Below are 14,511 nucleotides of genomic sequence, written 5' to 3' on the forward strand. Positions count from 1 at the left end.
GTTTATTAAAAAACAGTACATAGTGTCCCTGAAGAACCTTCCAGCATCAAGATCTTACAGAAGGACAGGGTGTTACTGTCTTTTGTGTCGTTCACTTGGTTGGGGTTTTTTATTTTGAAGGATAATGGAGTAAGTGCAATGTAATATTTGTTTGGTATAGAGAAATCTTATGGCCCTTTTCACAGTTATGGATGCTAGTCATGCCATGTGATAGGGCTATAACAAATAGAATTGCTGGATCCTTGCAGATAAAAGCATGTGGAAGATGTATTTTATTGCTGTAATTTAGCTTGCTAGAGTTAGATCAGAGCCACTTCCTACAAACTCATTTGGATGCTTTAGTGTGAAATCCACTCGGGCAGAAAGCTCTTACATCCACAGATCTTTGACCGTTTGATGAATTAACGGCAGAGTAGGTTGGGAGGAAAACAGGATATGAGAGCTGCCCTCAAATCTGCAGTTAGTTACCTGCACATCTCTGTGTCCAGCACCTGCCTTCCAGACAATTCTGGCAAAGTCTAGTCTAGAGCTGGGAGCTGTATCCATATCTTTCTTTTAGCTGCCAAAGGGTATGGCTGAACTTCTGTAGAAATAGATTGCAATTTCTGTGGACAAGATAGTGAATTCTGTCAGCAAGAAGTGACAAGTTTACTTTGCACTGACAAGTTATAAAGAGGCAAGTCTAATATTACTTAAAGTACAGAAGGAAACTTTGGCTGTTAAAATAAGCAGGGATTATCAGCTCCTGAATTGCCAAGTGTTGTCCACAGTGGTCAAGTTTTGTCAATAATGAATGCTTAATTTTCTTGAGGACTAGAACACCATTTCAGTATTCTAGCTTTTAAAAAAGTAAGTAACTTGTAGATGGATATTGGACTTGAAAGTTTTGCTTTCTTCTAAGCTTTTCTTTATGAGTGCTCTTAAGCTGCTTTTTCTGTTGTATTTAGAAGCATCTTTTTAGCTGCTATTTACAATGGAGAAATCAGTTGCTAGAGAGGGAAATGGCTATTGCATCTTAAATTACACAGTATTTATGAAATATCAGGGTGAGCTGTGGTTAGCAGCTGAAATGTGCTGAGATCAGTGGATATCCAATTTCTGTTATGGCACAAAATATTGCTGTGCAGGAAAAAGACATCAGCTTCCTACAATGCGGAAAAAATGTGTTTCTGTGTTTGATTTCATGTGTTCTTTGTGGCACATCATAATCATAAGAGATTTACATAATAAGATCTACAGATGCCTGTAGATTATTTCCCCTTAGTTTTTGAGTTTATTTACACACAGAGACCTGAAGTAGTTCAGTTGGGTGTGGGGCTGGCTGCAGGGCTGCTACAGGTAAAGCTGGGGAAATGAAGGGGTTGCTGAGGCATTGCTTCCTGTATTACTGCTTTGTTTATATTCTGCTGTTAAAGCATGGTAATCTCTAGATGTAATTGTTAGTATGCCTAGTGAAATGAGTTGGCAGGATTTTTCATTAAAAGTCACAAGATACAGCTTTATAATGTACACAAATAGTACATGTGCCCTACTGAGAGATCAGAATACACTGTGTTAATACATAGGACATGACAAAGGGGCCACTTTCTCTCCTAAACAGTTTATGAATTAGGCATAAGACCAAACTTCCACATATAAGAATTGCATTTCACAGTTCATTCCTTGTTTTTGACCTTCTGTGTACGTACCTGGCAGTGCCTAAATGTTTCACACAGTGTGAAACTCTGCTCAGTTACAGCTGCTGAGTTACAGCTCAGGCTGTTGGTAGCAGTTATGCTGGATACTTCATCACAGCCCTTTTTTCACAAAGATGGGAATTTGGTGGGCTCAAACTTGTGCACTAAAGTCAACAATTAGAGCTGCAAGACAGATTTGTACCTGATTATGGTCTGAATGGAATTGGTTATTTAAAATTGGTTATTGGCTCTTTGTTTCTGCTTGTTTACAGGTTGCATGGCCGATACTATGAAATGGCACCAAACGTTGTGCCCATGGACTATACAAAGGACCCAGATGTTAAACTACCTATGCAGCTTATAATAAACATGCCTGAGCTAAAGGTATCATTTCTGACTGCTTGCAAACTGTATCTTAACTTCTGTAGCTCACCTGCCAGAATTTCTGCCAAGATTGATATCCAGAAGTGCAGTGGCATGCAGAGGCCTTCCCCTTCTTGTTTTCGTGCAAGGGTTAAACCAGCCCCAGAAACTGGAAAATATTTAGGTGAATGTCTTTTTGCAGAGATAGTTAGGGTAAATGTTAAAGGAAATGAATAGGAAATAAAACTAAATTTAGCAATCTTTGCCCTTTGTGTATATTCCTCACAGAAGCCCCATCCCCACAGGGATCTCTGTGTGAAGAGCTGGTTAGAAATCTGAAGTTCTTATCTCAGTCTGTTCATAGGAAATTTGCTAGCAGGGTGCAGAATATTGCTAATAAAAGTTTTCCCCTTTTTTTTCAGCTACCTGAGCAAAATAAATATTTTTATTAATTATCAGGACTTTTCATTTTCTTGGGGCCACTACATGATAGGAAGTGGAGACACAGTCCATGTAACTGCAAATGAGAGAAGCAGTAGGTATAAGGCTATCAGTGCAAAAAAAAATAAGACACTATTTTTTTATTCTCAGTTCAACAACTTAATAATTTATGGTTTTAAGAGGACAAATGTGGACTTTTAGCATTTATTTTTTAAAAAGTAAATTGAATTATGTTGTGTTTTGTCACAGTATTTTTACGTATGCTAGTCAATTGATGTCTGTAAATTACTATAATGTGGAAAAAATTATGTGTTCAATCTGATAGTTGTGTGAACCATTATTAAGCTTTTTAAGAACAATGCTATAAAAACCTTGTAATTGATGTCTTTCCACTTAATTTTAATGATCTAGAAATTCTTCCTTAGTGTTGTAATTTTTTTCAAATATCTGATATTTTACAAGCAGAAGCCATGCTTTAGAAATTCAGTTATGGAGGACACTGAGTCAACATGAAGTGAAAAACATTTGAATTAGATTTCAAGCTGAAGTTCACAGAACTCTTTGTTCCTTAAGTAACACACTTGCTGTACGTTTGATTCTGGGATAATATAATTTATTGAACAAGAAGCACATTTTGTTAATCTATGTGTGTTAAAAAGTGTTTGACCAGCATTTTGTATAAACAGAAACGTTAAACACATACAAGCATTTAATTCAATAGAAAACCTTGGGAAAAAAATATTCTTCATTTATTCTTCAGACTCTGGTTTAGCAGATGCCTATGGACAGCTTGGGTTTCTGAAGAAGCTGAGAAATAATTTAGAATTCTTTTTCACAGTAAGCATGGGCTTATTCAGCAGAATATGTTTATGCTTTTTCTAATGGCATCAGTATTCCTTAGGAATTATGTTATCATCTCTGAGATCTTGGTAGCACATCATGAAGTCCTTTGGCACAGTTCTTTGACTCCTCAGAGTTTAAGTGCCAGACAGCTGAGAGTTGCTTTGTGACAAATCAAGGCTAAGCTTAGAAAAGAAAGTGAGAAATTATGATCACACACAGTCTTTTTGGCTTCAGTGATAGAGGATTGAACACTTCAGGAACAGCTCATTCTATGAGAACTTTCGAGTTGGAATGCCTGGTACTGAAGCTGATGTACAAACCAGAAATTTTATACAGGATCATGTTTAGACTGAGATACAGGAGTATAGCTTGGGTGGTAATGATTGACTTCCTAAGAGGCTTCCAGGTATGAAGTGGATCATAATCTATCTCCTGGCACCACAAGTCTGCGAGGCTTTCTGACCCTGTTCTCAAGGTAATGGAACTTGGCTTTATGAAAGTAACAGGACAAACTCAGTGTTGAGTTTTATACAAGTTGTCTCTCAGGTCTTGTAAGTCTGCAGAAGAACCTTAGAAATATTGGTGTCAAACCACTCATTTCAGGAATTCTAGGAGCTTACAGAGAAAAGTGCTTTCAATAGCGACTGAGCTTGTTTCCAGTAAATTCTCAGTAAAAGGAGACTAGGTTTTATTCCATAACTCTTTCAAAGCATTGACACTAAAAGATGTTAAAACACCTGAGATCTTTGTTATAAACTGGGGTCCATCTTGCTCATGGAGCATCTTCTGGGCACCTGTGCAGACACGGGTGAGAGGGAGAGTCTTTCCTCAAGAGTTTACTTTGGAAACAACCTAGGTATTAACTTAAGCTCATACACTAAGAAAAAAAACTTTTACCTTTGCAACTTGACCAGACTGCCTAACAAATCATTATGGTGTTTTCTTTCTTCAGTGAATTTTCATCAAGGTGAAGACAAAGACAACATTTACATCTTAAAATAGAAATAAATTACCTTAATGTCTATTGAATTCTAATAAAATTAGTGCTAATTTCAATGCACCTGGTTTTTTTCATATACACATTACATTTCTAGTTACTGGCAATGTTGAGCTCAATACCACTGCAGGTTCTGACAAACGGATAGAATCAATAATGCACTTTTCTAAATTAGATTCTGCTAATATAAAGAAAGATCTTTACTTCATGCATTAATGTTTCGAGCCAGGGTTTTTGTGTTTCAAGGGGAAAAAAATGCTGATGGTCATTCACTTTAATTGATAATGCATTATTCACTAACTCCTGATTCTTAAAAGTTGAAAGTTGGGACAAGACATAAATAAGTAAAGAAGGGGAAGGTACTTAAAGTTAATTAGGTCTACCATTACACTGAAGTTAACAGGGCTACTTTACTCCATCAGTTTCATTGCAGTCTCTGTTCTCTAATTTTCACAATCTTGGTTACACAGGCACCAGTCTAATAAATTAACTTTGGGGCATCTGGACACCTGTGAGATTCCACTAATTAATATAGCAAAACTAGCCATGATATGGACTGCTCACTGGGAGACCAGGGAGAAAGCAAAAGTGATATTTTTTCAAATTAAAACTGATTTATTTTTAATCAGTGGCTTTTCTGGGGGGCTGTCATTGCCACAGGGCCGCAGGTGGGAAAGTAACCTGGTGCCAGAGGCTCTTGTGGTTGATAGCAGTGGTGGGTGTCCATATCCACATCCCAGATTACCTCTTCCCCAGACTGTGTTCTCTGTGGGCACTGCAGTGCAGAGCAATCCTTCTCTCCAGAGCTGGGCAGCAAAGGGCTGCTGGACTGGAACCATTTTTGTTGCACTCACTTTACAGTCTGTTGCTTCCTGTGTTTTGGCTCACACAAGAACTACATTGATCCTCACAGGCCTTGTCATAAGCTGCACTGGGGAGGGAGGTAGTTCATAAATCCACTGCTGAAACAGGATGGGCAGGAGGCACAGGAATCAGCCAGGAGCCAGCAAGGACACACAGGGAACAGCAACTCCATCGCACGTTTCAGAACCAATGTTAGCACACTATTTATAGTAAGTTTAAACATGAATGCAAGTGAGTTGCTTGAAAATAAAAATACTTTCCACAGTGTTAATAGGATGAGGTTTTAGAAGTGATTTCAGTGACTCTTCAGATTCAAAGCTTTCCATCTAAGGGCCAGTAACACCTCAGAGAACAGGGTGATCTTCCCAAGTCCCAGCCCTGCTCTGGCTGATCTTTGCCTCCAGCTCATCTCAGCATCTTTGCTGCATTCTGTTAGTTGTTTCTAGTTATGATGGGATGTTTTACTCCCTTCAGATCACTCTCCTTGCTTCTCTGAAGTCTCTTTATCTGAGCATCTCTGCTGTGTGTATGTGTACTCCAAGTATCATAAGCGAGGGCTGTTTTCTTTGCCTTGAACCCTTGCCTGCACCTCCCCTGCAGCATTGTCTGTGCACTTCCCCGGCACAGTCAGGAATTGGTTCTGGTCACAATGTCTTATCTTCCCCTGAAGTACTGGTAGGTTCTGGAATATTTAAGCAATTCTGTATACAGCCTGAATCTTTGTTTTTTTAGCTGTTGTGACTTTAGTAAAGAGTCATTGCTGAACTTTACTTTCTGACAGAACAAAATGGTCTTTTCTATTAAAACACAAACTCATCAATTTACCTTAAATGGTACCCTGCAGGCACAGCAGAGAAGTTTGATGATGTTAATATAATCTTAGACACATAAAACCCAAGTTATTGATTTTGAGGAAGAAGAAAATGAAGAAAGAAAGCCCTGCAAAGAAACTTGCTTTTTTCTGCTCCAGGGAAAATTTGCTGTTGCACTTATTATGCTTCCCTTCAGAAGCACCAGTGTTTCCAATGGAGCTTTGGTAATGAACAATTTAGCCACTTTTATATTAACGTTTGTCTGACAGCAAATTTTTTTTCAATGGGGGGTAGGGTTTTTTTCATGGTTTTTTTTTTGTTTGTTTGTTTGTTTTGGAATAACTCCTGCAAAATAGACTGCTTTGTGCTTTTAAATATATTCTCTAAAGTCAGTGGGGGCTTTTGCTCAAATACAAAAGGGAAAATCATCATTGTGTTTCTGTGGATATTAAAATTAAGGAGCATTTTGTAATGACTCTCCAGTACCTTCACCTTAATCACCTTCACCTATCTTTGAACTTCACTTACAACCTCTTATTTCCAAAATGCAGTCAGCTTGTGGGAATAGGATTGGATCCTTGAAATGAATTCCTCAAACTACAAAACAGATAAGTCAAAAGGCCACCAGAGTGCTTTCCTAGAGTATGGGATGGAAACTAGAGGTCAGAGGAATATAACAGGTGATTAAACTGCAATGCCAGGAATAAACCCTCTAACAGTTTGTTAGAAAACTAATGGTTGTGTTTTATTGTAAGCTGTTATAGGTCTGTATGTTGGAATAGATGCTGTGAGAGATTTAAAAATGAATAGAAACACAGTTATCTGAGTGAAATAAGTGTTCCATACAAAGATGGATTGCACATTTAGGATTCTCTTGAGCCACTACAGGAACAACATCAATCTGCAAAACAGCAGAGTTGTTTTTCAGTTGTAGCAGTTCTTTATTGTTTCTGTCCCCCCTCTCATTTTTATCATGAGTGTGAAAATGAGGTTCACATTTTTTAAAATAACATTTAAAAAGTTTAATAAAAAGACAATTAGGAGACAGAAATAAGGCAAAATAAAGAAATACTTCCAGGTGCCTGAGCATTCAACCAAGAGCATGCCTTACTAACAAAGGATTGTCCCTTAAAAACACCAATCTCTTGCATATTCATAAATGCTTATGCATGACTCAAACATTCCTCTTAAGTTTTAGATGTTCCTTTGTTTAGCTTCAACTCCCCCTCCCCAGTCAATCAATCTTCTTGGCTCCATTGAGTCTTACAGTCCCTGATAAGAGAGGTTCAATAAATTCCTCCCTTGGAGCTCCAGTCACTGCTGTCATCATCTGGGTAAAATAATCTAAGAATGCAAGGTGGGGGTTCTATCTTTTCATTCTCATTCATATATGAACAAAAGCAATCTTTATTTTAATACCATGCTACAGCTTAAAATATATATATATGTATTACACCACTATTTTTAAGTTTTATCAATAACAGAAATAAAAGAAACTACATTAATACAGCAAAGTTTTCCAACATTATATATATATATAAAACATTCATTTTATTATTTGTGGAAACCCAATAATATAATATGTGTCTATAACAATGAGAGTACAAAAAAAGCTTTTTAACACAAGTGTAAGTTTCTAGTTTTAAAAGGAATCTTTTTTCAACAATTAGTGCTTATGGGAAAGCAATCTAGGAAAGAACAATATCATTTTCCCCTTCACTCCCTTCCCCCATGGCTCTTCCTTTAAATATGATGGAGCCCTAATCTGTGCTCTTAAGAGTAGAGGTAATGAAATTACAGGAAGGATGTGAAAAGTATCTGTGAAGGTAACCTAATACTTTCCATTGTGTAAGCCACAGATATACTGCCTGGAGACACATAATATGAGAAAGTTAAAGGAAAGAAATCAATATGAGGAAAGATTTTATTTTTCATTTTGGTTTTAGAGATCCATTTGGCAAAGAGTTACTTAAGAAGTATGCTTAGGTTCATTTAATTAATTCTTAATTTATCTGTATTTTCAAGATCTCTGACATGCCAAATAAATAACTCATCTTATGCAGCTGCCATATGTTTATTGAGTCAGTGAGATCCTGCCCCAGCCTTTCTAAAGCATGAAGTCCTGAGCTTGATATTCACTGCTGACAGGGATATTTGCATCTGTGTGCTCCTGGTTTGTTACCCAATGCTGCCTCTAAGATGTCAGTTTACTGCTGTTACCATGACACTTACTTCTGATCAGGTTTGTTCCAAAGAAAGCTATACAGCATTTTAGAAATGAAAAATAGATTTCTAACATGTTTTGATGTCCATTGTGATGTTTGACATTCTTAATTATTAAACATGAAATACAGCAATTTTTTGTGTGCTTTTAGGAGGAAAGTGGGCCTTTTAATATACTTCAGCCCAAATAGATCTTATTTTGGCTTATTTATAAACTGGCAGTTTGAAAAAATAGAACAAATTGTTCTTCCCTGCATGTCTGTGCATGCATATCCCACCAACAGGTATATGTGTATTACCACAGGTAAATCCCAGAACCAGATAAATGTGTATTCCACAAATATTTCCAGGCATTTAAGTGAGATACTTTAACCTGAGCAGTGCCCACAGATGCACACCTGCTGTACCTACACATCATTCATGAGACACAAGTGATCACTACATATCCTTTAACAGTGAGGTTCCCTCAGCCATCTGGCTGGGTCTGGGGTGTTATTTTTCATTCTCAGGCTCTGGAGTGATGTGACCCTGCTGCTTTTTGAGACTGCTTTTTATTTTCAGGAGTCCCTCTATTCTATTCTATTTAATTTGGTTTTATGTGGCCTGGTTTTGTCTTCATCGAAGAGTGAACTTGTCAATCTCCTATCCTTTGCAATCTGTAGGCCTGTTCTCTATTGTGGATTCCTTCAGTCATCAAACCCTGCAGAAGAATTTGTATTTAGTATTGACTACTTTAATGGGCTGTCATTTGAGCCTAAGGTTCTGTGGTCCCTACTTCACCTGTCCATAAAAACAGCCTTGTTTTTGGCCTTTAGTCTCCACAGTCATGCCAAAAATGTAATCTATAGATACTCTTGTTCTATGTGTGAATTATCAAGAAAGAATTCAAGTAAACTGAAAAATAAAATTTTTTGGTAATTTGTCTCCCAAATTTTTCTGAAATTTCTTTTAAAATAATTAGATGGTTTATGAATACCTGTTAGCTAATTAAATTTACAGGGGGGAGAAAAATGGATATATGATTGAACTTCTGAGCTTTCACAGTATGGCTTCTTTAAAAGTCAAACAAAATGGTGCATGCATATTAAAACTAGTGAACTTGATATACCACCACCACAGCTGTATGTATTTATGGATCAGTATGTTAATCAGTATCTTCAGATAAAATCTGTAGTAAAATGAGATGCTGCTCACAGCCCAAGTGATGTTTGTGTTCTGTTCATATTCAACTAAATTGAATTGATTTTCCAAGTTTTATCAATACAGCTACAAATTATTGTTGAGGTTTTGTATAGACCTGAGAAGGATAATGGGTTTTTACTGTAAAAACATTTGTTTTGGATTTCACAGTAATAAAGCAGGCTTTCTTATGCTTGCTTGTGAGTTTATGGTTTTAGAATATTGTCTTATTCTAAGGTGTTAGAAATTATTTCAGGATCATCTCCTGTGGAGATTAAATTTCATTTAAATCTCTGGAATTTTTAGTCAGTCCAACCAAAGACTGGACATTGACATGTATCAGTGAAAATAAAAGGCCAGAAGTGGTACTATGCAGCAGCAAGGACTGCTGAAACTTCCTGCCAAACCATACAAATATAAGGGTTTTCTTGTATTTTTGGGAAAAAAAAATAAAAAAATGTATTTAAAGAGCCAACTATGCAATTAAATAGTCATTATCAGGGAGTCTGCAGGTTTTTTCATCTTCCAAATAACAATCTATATATGTCTCACAGGAGAATCCCTTCAAAGAAAGGATTGTGGAGTCTTTCTCAGAAGATGGAGAGGGGAGCCTGAGCTTCAATGACTTTGTGGATATGTTCTCCGTGCTCAGTGAAATGGCTCCCCGAGAGCTTAAAGCAATCTATGCCTTCAAGATCTATGGTACTGTATGGAGGGGCTCTGGTGTGCTTTTTGTGCTTGGAGTAAATGAGTGGGACACTTGGTGATCTTTGGTTCTTCTATTGTTTAGATTTTAACACAGATAACTTCATTTGTAAAGCAGACTTGGAAAAAACCCTCAATAAGCTGACCCGGGAAGAGCTGACAGCAGAGGAAATCACTCTGGTTTGTGAGAAAGTGATAGAAGAAGCTGACATGGATGGTGATGGGAAATTAGGATTTGCAGATTTTGAAAACATGATTTCCAAGGCACCGGACTTTCTCAGGTATTATTTTAAGAAAAAGAGAGTCTCCTGCATATTTGCAGATATTTTTTTAGGCTATCATTGTACAATCTCATACAAGAAGTGTCAGACATAAGTATTTTACTAGAGAACTGACTAGGGGATGACTTCTTACCTAACTCAGTTTAGTCTTCTGGGGCATATTCCAGTTCTTTCCTAAGTTAAGACTAAGAGCTCAATGACTTCTAATTATCACCTTTCCTGCCCCTCCACCCCTCTTAGTGCAGTTCAGGAAAATATTTTGATCAATTATCAGCTCAAATTCATGTTTTTCTTAAGCCTATAACAAGGATTCCAGCTGTCTGCATATGAATTGTGTAAATATTATATACATGTTACAAATATAGATGGAAACACATTGATCTCTGCTGAGAAATGAAAGTGTTTTCTGAAGAACTATAAATTGTCCTGCAGAACACAGAATAGTATTTATTTCACAAATGAAACTGCTGAGGAAAGATGTTAAAGGGATTCAACAATAAAGGAGGAGCACATCATTTCTGTGAACCTTGAGAAACATCACCTTCTGGAGAGGAGACAGTCAATGTGAATGTCTTTTATACATTTCAGGTATTCCTTGACTAATCAAGTGTATCAATGGAAACCCCTTTAGAACAAGACATATATCATCATTATGGTGAGGCTTAGCTCAGTAGGTATTCTAATATTTTGTTTACAGATATTTCCAGCTAAGAAAACATTTTCTTTATATTTTTTCTATCCATGTAGAAACTGCTGGGGTCAGGTAGAGTTTCTTTTAATCAATCAAAAGGCTGTGCTGCTCCTAAAAGTCTGGTAGAGAACAGTGATCAAATGTGAAGAATTGAAGGCAGAAATGAAGATTCAGCAGAAGCTGCACTTTCAGGAGTTTCCTGTGCCATGACTGACTTTACTGCTGTGTTGTAGAGCCTTGCAAACTGCTGACTGTGAATTCCAAGCTGAGGATGCTGTGTAGTCCAGTCATTTCCTGAGAAAGTTGCAGAGAGGAATGTTTGTCAGTGTAGCCACTGGAATGACAGTCACAATTATTTTTCTTTTCCAGTTTGGTGATGTTCTGGGAAGATGAGGAAATGAGTGAAAATCACTGAGTACTGGATATTCAGCAGGGCAAAATGATGAGTAAAAAGTGAGATGAAGTGAGATGTATTTTATAGATTAGGTAAGAGAATGTGGAAAGTACCAATAAAATCAAAGGACAAGGCTACCAAGTATTGGAAAACTGAGCGTCCAGTTGCTCAGTTTAAACATGCACTTGGATCCATGTCTGTGACAAGATATCTCCATGTTTAAGATGGCAATGTGCATATTTGAGGTAGATGTTTGGCATCCCTGCCTTCCAGAGGACTCATAACTTCCTTCTCCTTTCAGGTTCAGGAGTTTAGCTGGTTTATGGGATTCATCTCTGAAGTCCTCAGGCTCCTGATGATATCAAGAAGGGTCTCCTTCCACCTCCTAACCAAAACACTGTTTTAGGCTCTCTGATCAGGCAGTTTCTATATAATAGGAGCCTCTGTGGGGGTAACAGTACAAAGAAAATAATTTCTTAGCTGGAAATATATATAAAGAAAATATTAGAATCCTCTGAAGAATCTGATGTTTCTCATGGTTCAGCAACATGTATCTTTGAAGTCATATTGGAAAATGAGAGTGTAATGGAAAAAGGTCTCAGAGTTGAGAATGTGTAGGATCTCTAGTTTGGTTTCTGTTTTAATCTGAGTTAACAGCTGCAGGAAAAGAAAGTGACAGGGTCATGAGGCTACTTTTATCCAAGCCGATTCACATGGAAGATTTGATACCTCTGCCTTCCTGTGGTTTACTGTTCATTTTGTCTGTAAAGGTGTCTTATTTTTTTAGGACATTGTTAGTTCTAGTTTTCCTGTATGCACTGCATCACAGACCAACACATTTGTTAATACTGAACTTCCTGTTCTGAGGAACTTATTCTAATTTTTAAAGTTCTGTAAATATTGCATTCTAAAGAGGGATTTGACTTTTGGAATGGGATTCATTGATGTTTAATGCCACAATAGATTAACCAAAGTCTGACTGGGGCTGAACCTAAACAAGCACTCTGGCAGGAGCCAGTGCCTGCTAGCAGTGACAGACTTTGACATGGGACAAGAATGCAATTCCTGTAGGTGATCTCTCACCACAAAAACCCCAGTTCCTGTTCATTAAATTCAATTGTGCCATAACAGTCTAGGACAGATTACCTATTCATTTACTGAAACAATGCTTTCTTACCTCTTTGTGAATTAATCTCCAGCTCTATTCCTGGCCTCTCATTTTCTTCTGAGTCTTCAGTGTAATGGTTGTCTTAAATGATAGCCTTGGGCTGTGTGCAGCCAAAGGGCAGGCAGGGCTGTGCAGCTTCACTGGATAATCTAATACAGAGCATGCAAAGCACAGGAAGTGTCTAAATAGCAGATCACCAACCCTATATGCCAGTGGTAAACTGAACTAGCTTCTTACTATTGCAAAAAGATACAAAAACATGCTTTCACCTAAAAGAAATTGTCCATTTGAAACCTTAAGCAGACATGTGGAAGAAATATCAACCCATCAATGTCCAATGACAGTCACAATGACATTTATTATTGCATATCTCCACTTCTTATGCCTAGTTGAATGCATTCCAGAATTTAAATTCAAGGAAGCCCAAGAATCTAATGATTTACATTTCCAGCTGCTCAGCAACTGTGAAAATGGCACACCGAGGAACCAAAGCAATAACCACATTGCAAATGATTGCCAGTGAGCAACTGGAGATGCTGGGTAACTGCAGTTTGCAGGGATTTTTTCTGTGAAACCACAGGCATTCAATATTTCCAAATATCTGATCCCAGAATACCATACTGGCACACCTGGTATGAAAGCCTTCTGAAAGTGCTGAATAACTTGCAAGACCCCAGATGATTTTTATCTTAAGTAAAGGATTTCTTACTCTGTTTGTTTCCTTTTCTCCCCACCAAAGCTACCTCTTCATATTATAAAAGGGACAAATGTAGGATTCCAAGAAGTTTTTCCCCTGGCTCTGCCATTGCTTTAGTCACTGATCTGTATGAAGCCAAAAGAATACTGCATTATTGGTTGTTGGTTGGTGTTTTATTGTTCAGAACTTTATTATATAGTGCATTCAAAACTCCCAGGTCTAGACAACTGATTGGTTGAGATTTTAGCACCACCCAGTTCCTTGACCAGGGATATGTCTGCTTTTTGGATTGAATATGATTGGCTGAGGTCCCTGCTTGGGTTTGAATCTGGCCCATCCCTGCCTTATCCAGGGACTTGTTTTGCTTCTAGGCTGGTTGAGTTTGGGCATCCAATATGGGCAAATTTATTTGGCAGCTACAGGCTAGCTGCAACCATGACTATAGAACATTTTTCCTCTCTGCTCTCTAACATGGGACCAGTACTCACCCAACTTCTGACAAACATTGAGAACTTTCATCAGCCGTAAATTATCATTATCATCAACATGAGATTTGAAGTTACTGAGGAGGAATACCTTTTTTACTCTGTGGAAAACCTTTGATGGCCAGATTCTTATAGCAATATGCACTCAGGTTTTGAAGCACATTTTTTACACATGTTGGGGTTTTTTTAAGCTGTCACATTATCACGCCTACTTAACATACACAGCAGGCATTAACTTTGGCACCATGATCCAGACTTAGATCTGCTATGAGCTGAAGTTCATCCACTCTATGTTGATTGATTATCCTTATCTCATCACTCCTTTCTCAAACCTTTACTTAATGACCCTGTATAGGTTTAATCTACAGACAGCCTTTACCAGCTTTGTGCTGCTGTCAGGCAAATGAAGATGCAGTAAAGTCTGTTGCTTGATTTGCATTGCTGTCATTGAGGAATTATTTTCAGACTAGAAGAAAACATTGTTAACCATTAACCAGGGAAGATCTATGCAGTTGGCTGTTATCCCAGAAGCTGGACTAAAATGTAAAATGATAATGACAGTTACTAGTTCAGAAAATTTGATCTCAGTGGTTTTATTTCACTCAAAATTGTTATCATTAAGAAGCTGCTTGTAGTTTAATGGAAGCATTGGCAGATTGAGCTGGCACTAGCTAAGTGTTCTGTTCTACAAG

The 14,511-nt window shown here is 37.6% G+C and overlaps 1 protein-coding gene across 3 annotated transcripts in view; it reads left to right on the forward strand.

Moving 5' to 3' along the window:
• CIB2 (calcium and integrin binding family member 2) overlaps positions 1-14,511 on the forward strand; it is a 35,855-nt gene that overhangs the window by 18,632 nt on the left and 2,712 nt on the right. For 2 of the 3 annotated variants that reach the window (XR_004498854.1, XM_015638604.3), the window contains exons 3-5: positions 1,949-2,060; positions 9,953-10,100; positions 10,189-10,384. Coding sequence is in view for 2 of the 3 variants with exons in the window: in XM_015638604.3 (XP_015494090.1) it covers positions 1,949-2,060; positions 9,953-10,100; positions 10,189-10,384 (456 nt within the window). In the remaining variant the exon portion in view is untranslated. The remainder of the gene's footprint in view (positions 1-1,948; positions 2,061-9,952; positions 10,101-10,188; positions 10,385-14,511) is intronic. The other variant, XM_015638605.3, reaches the window with a different exon arrangement.

The sequence above is a fragment of the Parus major genome, chromosome 10 (genome assembly GCF_001522545.3).
Source record: "Parus major isolate Abel chromosome 10, Parus_major1.1, whole genome shotgun sequence".
Taxonomy (NCBI): Eukaryota; Metazoa; Chordata; class Aves; order Passeriformes; family Paridae; genus Parus; species Parus major.